Raw genomic sequence first — 11,390 nt, forward strand, 5'->3', positions numbered from 1 at the left:
ACTACTTGACTCATGTGAAGACTTTTATAGTATAAAGCTGTGGTTCTCAAACTTTTTAGTGTCACAACCCCTTTACACTTAAAAATTGATGACCCCCAAAGCTTTTATCTGTGTGGGTCATATCTATCAATATTTATCATGTTAGAAAAACTTAGGCATTTTTTAAATGTTAAATTCATTTAAAGGTTACAATAATCCATTCATTACATGTTCACATATATAACATTTTTATGGAAAAATATCATTTTCCAAACCAAAAATTTAGGGACAAGAATGATACCATTTTACATTTTTGCAAATCTCCTTAGTGTCTAGCTTAATACAAGACTAACTGCTTCTGCATTCAATCTGTTGTGTTATCTTTGGTGTTGTGTTGTTTGTTCGAAAAACTCCACTAGACAGACATTCATGAGAAAATGAGAGGGAAAAGGGCAAATAACATCTTAGCATTATTATGAAAATTGTTTTTGCCTCAGGGACCCCCAGGGGTCTCTAGATCACACTTCTGAGACCTTCTGGTAAAAGGAAAGTGGGTGGTAGGAAAGAGAACCAAAGAAAAATTTATTTAAAAGGAGAAAGGGGAGGGTCATTCCTACTGTTGGTACTCTAATTAGTAACTGAAAATTAATATTAATATATATCCTTAGTTATAAGTTATTAATTAATAATAATATATTAATTAAGTTATTAATTATAAGGATAATAATATTATTAATAATATAATTATTAATATAAGTTATTAATTATCAGGATAATAATATAATTATTAATAATAATATAATTATTAATGTAAGTTATTAATTATAAGGATATATATTAGTAACTACGATTTTGAATGTTATGTGTCTATTATGGAATGATGCAGTGGGTGGCTATACCAAGCAGAATTTTAAGAGATGCCCCCAGTGACTTAGCCAGCTGGTTCAAAATATGAGCTGAAATCCCGTGATGTTCACAGGAGCCTCGCTTTTCCTTCCACCCCTCCCTTCCCCAGGGACCGTCTTCGTACCACCACCAACGTGCTGGGAGACTCCCTGGGAGCTGGCATTGTTGAACACTTGTCACGACATGAACTGAAGAACCGGGATGTCGAAATGGGTAACTCAGTGATTGAAGAGAATGAAATGAAGAAACCATATCAGCTGATTGCCCAGGAAAGCGAAATTGAGAAATCCATTGATAGTGAGACCAAGATGTAGACTAACACAAAGAAATGCTTCCTTGAGCACCAGGTGTTTGAAAACCATTATACAATGTTTCCATCTCATTTCAACTCATTCTCTCCAGTCAGCCCCTTACCTCCCTTTTCCTCCCTGCCCTGATAGGATTGGGAAATATTCATCCAAAAACAAGGGGGGATTTTGCAGTGGCCAAAATGTATAGTTTTCATCCCATGTTTGAAATTTTTAAGTCATTTCATGTTAGTCTTATCTAATAAGGTACTGAGATCAAAAATAGTCTTGATCAGATCTTACAAGTTTATGTGGCACACAATCCTGTAAATGTGATAGTTCTTACAAATTAAAGAGTCAAAACAAATACTAGGCTAAAAACATGGTTTTAAATCAACTTTCAGAATTTAAAAATCCTTCAGAATACAGTTCAGTTTTAGTATCAAAACAAAACAACTTGATCAGCAATGGGTTATCGGTTGGACATTACAAGGGTTTTTTTTCCCCTTTCTCTTATGATTTGTGTCCTTATTTTATTAGTAGCAGGACAATACGAATACACACCCAGCACGGCTGTGAGGAGGCGCAGAAAGTGAAAATTCCATGTGGCCATGGGCAAGTTACGTCTCATCTCTAGGCCTCAGTGTTCCCATCTGTAAAATGAGAGAGTTCCTTAGATGCCTTTATGGTCGATTCTCACCCAGACATCCTGTGGCACCATAAAAGAGCCTGCCCTCCATTTCCCCAAAGAACATCCTATAGCAAGTATCATTCCACGGAGCATGGGACTTTCAGAATAGACATTGATTGGGAATGAACATTTCTAAGTGGAGGCAGGATGGCTGTGTGGTTTACCAGGTCCTGTGTCCAAAATGTCAGTTACACAAGTCACCTGGCTGGAGGCCATTCCAGGAGTGGAATTGTTCACGAAACTCTGCTTAGTTCTTCCCAACAGGGGAAGTATTCCCTTCTTTCCTACTCTTCACAAACTAAAGGGACTACTCTGGGAAGGATATCTCCCACCACTCCTCAACTGACCACAGACTTTTAGAAAATAAAACGTAAGACTAGCAACTAGCAAGGGTGCTCACGGTCTTACTATGGAACACTAAAGATGGCCAGGAAAGAACGGAGCATGGTTGACATTATAAAGAGAGGATTTGAAAACACCAAGATTATAAGTCATCTTTAAGGAAGGTTTTTTTTTAAAAGGAGAGGTTCTTTTTTTTTTTTTTTAACCTGAAACACTTTTTCTTTTCAGTTCAAAAATCATTCCTTAAGGAAGTCTGCAGATCAAAATATAAGGTCACTTCTTATATGTTTTAAAGAAGTCAAATGAATGAGCTCTCTCTCCACTAGAGGTCCATGAACCGGGTGGGTGGCCTCTTATTTGAAAAGGTTTTTGACTATCATCAAAAGTTCTTAGAATGAGAAAAACAAGATATTTCTTTGTGTTGGAACTCCATTCACCAAATCATTTAAAACCTTCAGCTGAAGTGGGGTTTGGTTTGGTTTTGTTTGCGTCCCTGAGAGAAACCGTAGAAGATGAAACAGTATGAAGTCATGTCAGTGTGGTTCCAAGAAAAAAAAAACAAAACAAAACACTAGGGGTATTAGTTTCAGGCGAGGCAGCTACCAAGTTTAGAGGAGATTAATTTTTTTACCCTCTAAGGAATATCCAGTCAAAGATGTGAAGTGGGAGCTGTCAGACAATACCAGCTGTGTTTGAGTTTCTGACTGAAAATGGTGAGGAATGGACTTAATTATGCTAACAGATTGAAAATCTAGACATACATCCTCTGATATACAATTAGAGATATTTTTATATAGATCGCGAGCATTACGTACATGTGTACAAAAGTTAACATTAGGCTGTGGTGGAGTAACCATTTAATGTCAAGGCTCTATTTGGGAAATACACTACAAAAGTTAATGTACATGGCTGTCATGACACCAGTAGAGTAAAAATTAATCATGTCAAATTAACTCTGTTACACAATGTGATCTTTTTTATACTAACCATCTCTTATGGAAAGCAGATCCTCTGGGATGATCCTCTTGCCAGCCCATCACAGGCTCTGCATATTACATGCACCCAGTGTGGACTGAGAAGCATTACCTTGTAGATGTATTTTCAATAAAGAAAAAAATTAGTTTTACATTATACTTTTGCATGTTGTTATTCTTCTCCCTGAAGGAAAATAAAATTTTCATTCATGGAAGTATTGCAATGAGTTCAGGACAATGCTGGGGAGGGTGCCACGCAGATTTTTTTTTTTTTTAGATTTTACTAGGTAAAATTTTGGAAGGCCCAACTGGGGAAGCCAACCACAGGAAAATAAATAAGGACACACTCTCCCTGCCCAACTCCTAGAACTGGAAACAGGAGGAGGTGAGGGAAGCACTTTGCTGTAACAGCATGCATTTACTTGTTCACCTCAGATTCAGATTTCTCCAATAAATTGAATCATTTCCATGTTGGGATTAATTAGAAAAGTGTAATGCCACCATTGGTTCTTCCAAAAAAAGTAATTTCCTGTCTGACCTTCAAATTAGGTAGGTAGATTTATCTATGTGATTACTGCTGCCATTTGTGAAAAGAGCTGAATAAGTTCTCAAGGGATATTTCAGAAACAGCCAATGTGCTAGTGAACCGTTCTATTCATAAAGCACGAGTTACGACAACTGCTTTTTTTTTTCTGTCATGCTTTTTAACAGAGGACTGGGAGGCAATATCATGGAATGCCCAGACCGAAGTTGTGTCTAGAGACATTTTAATCTGACCCTCTACTAGCAGGTGGCAGCCATCTAGAGGAGGGGCTCTTAAGTATGGTCCACAAACCCCTAGATCATCCATGTGAAGACTTAAGTGAGTTCTAATAGCACTTGAAAGCGTGGGGAGAGTTTTGTGCATTTGCCTGTTTCTGGGGGAGAAATCCTTAATTTCCATCAATTTCTCTAAAGGATCTTTTGACCAAAACATTTACAAATCACTGTTTGATTAATCTAACTTTTTACAAGGCATCTATGGTATTGGAATGGCTGATTGGGGAAATGCTCACAGCCTGAGGGCATCAAACCAGCTCTCATCAAACCACCCTGAGGGAATCCCGATCTATGGGACTTTCTGGATACAGAAGCAATCAGGGAGATGCCACCAAAACATGAGTCCACCCCTAGGAAGTGCTTCTTCCTGCAATCACCAGTTTCCTTCCAGTCGCTGCCTAAGCTGCATTTTGCCTCCACCCTCCCTCTGCCCACAGTCACGCCTGCGAAGCTGGTCATCAGCCTGTGGAAGAGCTGGAGATGCCATTAGGGCGGAGGGACGTGGCAGCCCTGTCAGGGTGTGACTAAGGTGATGGGGAAGCCAGCAGAGATCCCTCTGTGTGGTAGCTCACAGATCTGTTCACAAATGGAACTTTGGAAAATTTTCAGATTAACGCTTTTTTTTTTTTAACGTTTCTGATGAGTAAATAACGCTAACAATTTTTTTTTAAATCCTACACTGTGAGAAGTTGGGGGTCTGTGTGCTTCCCATATTTATCCCTTCAGCAGCACTGTCTCACCCCAAGCAGGATTCCCTTTCCCGGTAAAATGCTTTCTTTTTTTTTTTTTTTTGGTAAGCCTTTATTCATATACAGAGTGTTGAAAATAGAGGTTTTGGTGCCGTTAATTACGTGCGTCTGAAGGAAGGGTTCATTTCCCGCTGGAAGGGGCGGGGGAGGGGGAGGGGAGCACACGCCCTCCTTCCGGGTGGCCCGCCGGGCACTTGACCTGAGGCTGCTGTCAGTCATCCGGCCTCCGCGGCGGCGCGCTGCCCCTTCTCCCGCTCGGGTGGTCCCAGAACTGGGGCAACAATGACCAGCTCTGTGTGGCCTGTTCCGGGGGCCAGAGCAGTTGGGAGGTGTCATGCCATGCCGAAAGCAGGCTCCGAATGAATAAGCCATCAGAAAAAGCAGGGAAGGAAGAGCGGAGGAAGCCGATGGGCCGAGTTCTAAGAGGGAAAGTGAGAGATGAGAAATCTCGGGGGTAAATGAGGCAGGGTCTGGGGGAGCGATACCCACAATAGCCACCGGGGGGAGCCCGGAACTCTCCGCAGGAAGGAACTGAACTTCCTCTTAGAGAACTCGCTTGGATGAGCTCAGTATGAAATTCCAAGGTCGTCTGTGCAGAGGGAAGATCAGTATGTGAAAGCCATCAAAGGGTTTCAAATTCTTCCCCGCCCCATTTCTCCTTTCCCTCTGGTCATCCTGCTTCTCCAGTCCTCTCTCCCAGGAGCCCCTTCCTTTCCGGGTATTCTCTGTTTCCTCTCCCCTGTGCCCTGCCTCTCTCCTCTCCCACCTCCTTTTTTGATGCCATCCTGCTCTAGATTATTATCTTCCCATCCTATCACTTATGTTTCCTAAGCACAGAACAGGTTCTCAGTAAGTGGCTCGGTAACATTTTTTTAGCTGGTCTTCCCTCATCATACCCACAAAACTGGTGTCTCAGCCTTCAATTTGGAAACAGTCTCATTTTACCGAACGTACACATACAAGTAGGATTGTTAGATAAAATACAAGACACCAGTTAAATATGAATAGTAACAAATAATGTTTTAGTGTATGTTCCAAAATACTGTATTTTTTTGGTTAATTTGGCAACCCTACGTACAAGCAAAATGAAAAATTCAAGACAATTTATGTTTGCTTTGATGAAGAGAATATTATAGGTGAAAGAATTTGTGTGATTATTAAAAATAATCATCCTAATTTCTAATTCCTCTTTGCAGACAAAAACATGCTTTAAAAGGCAGTCCAGATCTGGGACTCTTCTTACTATTTATTTGTTTTGGGGACGTTATCACTCATTATGTGCTTGTAAATCTTGTTGCTGCATTTAAAACGCCTTATCAATCACCTTTAAGACTTCACAGAATGATCTTAAATAGATTAAACAATGTTTCAGTTATCCATGCTTGAAATATTTTAAGACTCACATCTGTTTTTCTTTTCTTCTCTTTTTTTTCCCCTTTCCTTCTCTCACTCCTTCCTCCTGTTCTCCCCTGCCCCCCCCCCCCACCAACTCCAAACATAAAATACTTTCTGTAATCCGTTACAGGGCTGAACAATTTGGCGTTCACATATTGTTTTCCAATGTGAACATATTTTTTTCATTTGGGGTGCTCTTTCTAGAAACGCACCCATATTCTTTTCATATTGTGCTACTCAAAGACCATCATTTTCCAGTCATTGTAAAGTTCGGAAGGAGGCATTTTTCAAAGTCTTTTGAGGGGACTCTAGCCTCCGTGAATGGGCATCATTCCCACAAAAGCCCCTTCTTTCAGCTGAGGCTGAAGGATATAAAAAAGCGGGGCCCAATCAGTACTGCAGAAGGAGCACAAAATATGCCCCTTAAAATCATAAATTCTTTCCCAATAATCACATATGTGCAGCCAGGTTAAAGACAACAGTGTGTCTCACAGAAGACGGGTGTCAGATGACAACTTTTGGATTTCCTTTCCAAGTCTGTAGGTCCAGGGGATCATTAAAGAAAAAAAAAAAAAGCTTGAAGGCAGCCAGCCGGGAACTTGCAGACATAACAGGAGAAAATAAAGACCATCCAAGGGTCATCTCAGCCCCAAAAGGAAATGATGATCGGTCTGCCCTGGGGAGAACTTAGCATTCAAAAGTTCTGTCAGCAACACAAGTCTGAAAACTGTCACCAAATTCCATGGCCTTGGCATTACAGGGCTTCAGTGAGGTATTGTTTCATGTAAGCTGATGATGAGCCATTAACCAAAGAAGCAGAATGTCTACACGTGTGTTAGAAAACTAACACAGCTAGACTAAAAGTACCTTCATGCTTCCTAAAACTTAAAGGCCTTCAGCTTCAGAGTGGTGGTTGAATCCAAACCTATTAACCCTAAATTCTTGAGCAGTTTCGTCAAGGTCCCTGGACTGTCTTGGTTAACTCTGGAACATGATCTATTGGATTCGTGGTGATGGTAGTTACCTGGATGAGAAAATGTGAGTTCAAGTCCCTGACTTGCTTTTAACCGACTGTGGTACCTTGACCTAATCCTTCAGTCTCCCTGTATGTCCTCATCTGTACATGTGAAGTTTGGCTGAAACCTGAAGTCTCCAAACCAGTTTTCATATCAGGTTTCCATATATTGGAGGAGGCTGAATGGGGCTCTGTGGTCAACTAAGCTTGGCACGTGATGGATCAGACTTCAACTCCCTCATCATCAACAGGTATAATAAGACCATGAGGTGTAATGAGAATTAAATAAATGATAATATAAAATTCTCAGCACAGCTCCTGGCACTTAGGAAGATTCTTAAGATGTTTACAACAAAACCGTCTCAATGAAAAAAGAAGAGGCCTAGGGATGAGGCTGGAGGAGGGGAGAGTGGTTCCCAGCTCCATCTGGGCCCACCAGAGCAGGAAGGAACTCACCGAGGAGGCCACAGACCAACCTCTCCTCCGAGGGAGGCTTTGCGGGGTCAATCACCCCTAGAAACGGGCATCCTGAGAAACTGCCAGGCCGGAGGGGCCCAGGCCTCTGCGCGCGCCCGGGGCACAGGCAACCCCTGCCAGTCTCCTCCCGGCCTTTGTCAGGCCCGGCTCTCCAGCGTTGCATGACGGTTTTGTCAAGGGCACAATTCGACACTCTGAGGGGACCACCCAGCTTTCTCCCGGTCTCCCAGAGAACAAAACCACCACTCTGTGTGCCAATGACCTCCCCTTCTGCCAGGCCCCCTCCTGCTGTCTCCTCCCTGCCAAGGGGAAATGGAGAGGCAATCAGGCCCACACTCTGTGGGAACCAGGGGCTGGTGTGCTAATGAGCTGTCCCCAGCTCCAAGCCAAACTCTCTGTGCCTGGGGTGCTGCTGCCACCCTGTGGCAAAGGTCTTTCTCCAGGCTCCGGATGGCCGCTCCAGACAAGGCGGAAACACCAGGCGTTTACTGCACACTCATTTCTGATGGACTCAAGCAAAGGTTATAGTGACAGAAAATAGCTCAGAAGTCTGAAAGAAAAAGGAACTTGAAGTATTGTACGTCTACAGCAGTGATTCTCAAAGTGTGGTCCCCGGACCAGCGCTATCAGTATCCCCTGGGAAATGCAAATTCTCAGATCCAACCCTTGACCTATAGAATCAGAAACTCAGAGGGTAGAGCCCAGCAGTCTGTTTTAACAAGTCCTCCAGGTGGTTGTGAAGTACACCAGAGTTTGAGAACCACTGGTCTAGAGTCTAAAAAGAAATGGACTTTGGAGTTGACAGACTAGGGTCCTAATCTTGACCTTGCCTATTAGTTGTGTGACTTTGGGCCATTTACTTAACCTCGCCATGCCTCTATTGACTCATCCCTATCACAGTAATAATCATTCTTATTTTCTAGGATTTTGTTGAGGATTAGATCAGAAACTAAGGTAAATTCACTGGCATATGTATATGCTTGATTAATGGTGCTTATTTGAGATGTTATCATAATGGAGTCATAAACTTGTTTACACTACCACTAGGATAAGCAGAGTAGATCATCTATTTATTGAACAGATTATTTATAGAGTGCCTACTATGTGCCAGGCACAGTAATGGGCAATTTAGGTATAGCAATGTACAGACTATTCTAGTAAATACTTTCTAATAAATGTGTAGTTATAAGGGCACCATGGACTGAATAGTGTCCCCTCCAAAATTCATATGTTGAAGCCCTAACCTCCAATGTAATTATATTTGGAGATAGGGCTTTTAGGAGGTAATTAAGGCTAAATAAGGTCATAAGGATAGGGACCTAATTTGACAGGATTGGTGGCCTTCTCTCTGTGCATACACACACACACATACACACACACACACACACACCCCCAAGGAAAGGCCATGTGAGCACACAGAAAGAAGGCTGCCTTCTTCAAGCCAGGAGAAGAGCCCTCACCAGAACCCTACCATGCTGACACCCTGATCTTGGACTTCCAGCCTCCAGGCTATGAAAAAATAAAATATCTGTTGTTTAAGCCACCCAGTCTGTGGTATTTTGTTATGTGGTGTTTTGTTGAAATGTAGGCTCAAGTTGTAAGCATTGTTATGAGGAATAATAAAGCCGGGCAAGAGCCTGGAGAGGGGTTGGAGCACTATTTAAATAGGCTGGTCAGGGAAGTCTTCCTGACGAGGCTCTGTGTGAGGAGATACCTAAATGGAATCATTTAAGATCAAGCCTGTGGCTTCAAAGGGAAGAAAGAACCAGTGCAACCCCCCCAGCCCATCCCCCATGCCACACCACCCCTCACCAGGTGCAGTTATGAGCGGTGTGGAAGCAAGAGCCAGGAGGCCAAGGTGGTTGGAAAAAGACAAAGGGGTCAGAGAGGGGTCAAAGGAGTGCTGGCCTGGTGGGGTCTTGCCTACCATGTGGAGGATTGTGGATTTTAGTCTAGGTGTGATGGGATGCCACTGGGGGTAGAGAGGCAGGGGATCCTCTATTTTTTCTCTAACTTCTCTGTTCATCCTCCAGGTTGGCAATCCCAGTCTTTGCCCATCTAAATAGTCTCCTTTGGGTAACTCAGCAACTTAGTGCGATTCCCTAGACTTTCTGCTCCCTCCCCTCTTCTCCACATTCTTTTTTTCTTTTTATATTTAATTATTTATTTATTTTGGCCGTGCTGGGTCTTCATTGCAGCACGCGGGCTTTTTGTTTTGGCATGCGGGATCTTTAGTGGCAGTATGTGGACTTCTTAGTTGCAACATGCACACTCTTAGTTGCAGCATGCGGACTCAGTTGCAACATGTGGCCTTCTCAGTTGCAGGATGCGGGATCTTTTAGTTGCGGCATGTGAACTCTTAGTTGCGGCATGCATGCAGGATCTAGTTCCCCAACCAGGGATTGAACCCAGGCCCCCTGCATTGGGAGCACAGAGTCTTACCCATTGGACCACCAGGAAAGTCTCCTTCCCCACATTCTTCATCCAGCCCTGGAACTCACTCACACCAAGCCAGGGTCCCGGTTTAGACCTGCTGGCTCTCAGCCTGATATCCACACTGTACAGGAAATGAGAGAGGTCTCAGATGAGCAAACCGTACCCTATGCTGGCACAGGGCAGCCCAGCACAGTAAAGGGGGGGAGTCGGAGGTCTCTGCCCACGGGGTTCTCCTCAGCCTATGTAACGCCTGCCTCTTGAAGAAAATAGTTCTCTCCTGGCCTCCCTTCTTTTTCCAGCCACCCCCATGACTGGAAGGGATGGGGTTCTGCCACCCACCACTCTTCCTGCATGTCTCACAACAAAAACCCTATGGGCTGGTTCACCAGGGCTGGGTTTTGATAAGCTAAGGAAGGACATGAGTGAATTGAGAAAATCTCCTCTCTTCACAATACCTGCTCTCAAGTCTATTGCCTTGAAATAAGATCTTGTTTTGAGAATCAGACCTGAATACTATTGATTTCTTTCTGCTGTAATTATCCTAATTTCTTGAGGCAGATGAGTGCCCTTGTCTGGGCTCGGCAGAAAGTATATTCAGAAAAGCAAAAGAGAAAAATCATGCCAACTTTTCCCGCCAAAATATTATGTAATTATTATAATACTAGTCATTATTATAGAAAGATGAGGCCTCGTGGCAGGGAAATTTCACTGAGGTTCTTTCATTCAAGGGATTTTTCCAGTGCAGGGTCACGCCTAAACCAAGCCCAGCCATTTTTCTCAGGTAAGAGCCCTCTTGAAGTGGAAAGGAGGCTTGAAGTAAAAATAATGGACATGCTTTCCCAATCCACTCCCCAAAAGGCCAAGGAAAGCCTTGACATAGGAAAGAGGTCAGCATTTTCTATTCATTTCCTGCCCTAATGGGAATCAGAGAACAGAATGTCTATAACACTCTCGGGGGCCCTTGCTGGACAAAATCAAGAACCCTCTCTAAGCAGAATGGAAAAAACTCCCTCACCCACATGTCTCAAACTCTCAAACTCCAAGCAGATGCTTCCCTGTTCCCGCCTTGTCCCAGCTATGAGCTTCTGAGACAGGCGTCACCCCAGAGTTGTTAAGCCTAGCATGGGCCTTGCAGCCAGGAGCTCCTAGCTCAAATCAGACACCTCCACTGACTCACTTGTATCCTGAGACACTAATGTCACTTCTCTAAACCTAACGTTTCCTCCTCTGGTGACGTATCATTGGGCTCATGGGGTTTTCTGGGGATTTAATTAAGCAATGCTTAGCTCATGCCCAGCACATTCACGTGCCAGGGCTGAA

The 11,390-nt window shown here is 43.1% G+C and overlaps 1 protein-coding gene across 1 annotated transcript in view; it reads left to right on the forward strand.

The window, feature by feature from the left end:
* The window catches only part of SLC1A3 (solute carrier family 1 member 3), a 74,741-nt gene extending 71,405 nt beyond the window's left edge, over positions 1–3,336 (forward strand). Inside the window, exon 10 of the mRNA XM_082382366.1 lies at positions 995–3,336. Coding sequence (XP_082238492.1) covers positions 995–1,199 — 205 coding nt within the window. The 3' untranslated portion in view covers positions 1,200–3,336. The remainder of the gene's footprint in view (positions 1–994) is intronic.
* Positions 3,337–11,390: the final 8,054 nt, after the last annotated feature.

The sequence above is a fragment of the Balaenoptera borealis genome, assembly GCF_965194805.1.
Source record: "Balaenoptera borealis genome assembly, chromosome: 2".
In the NCBI taxonomy this organism is placed as follows: Eukaryota; Metazoa; Chordata; class Mammalia; order Artiodactyla; family Balaenopteridae; genus Balaenoptera; species Balaenoptera borealis.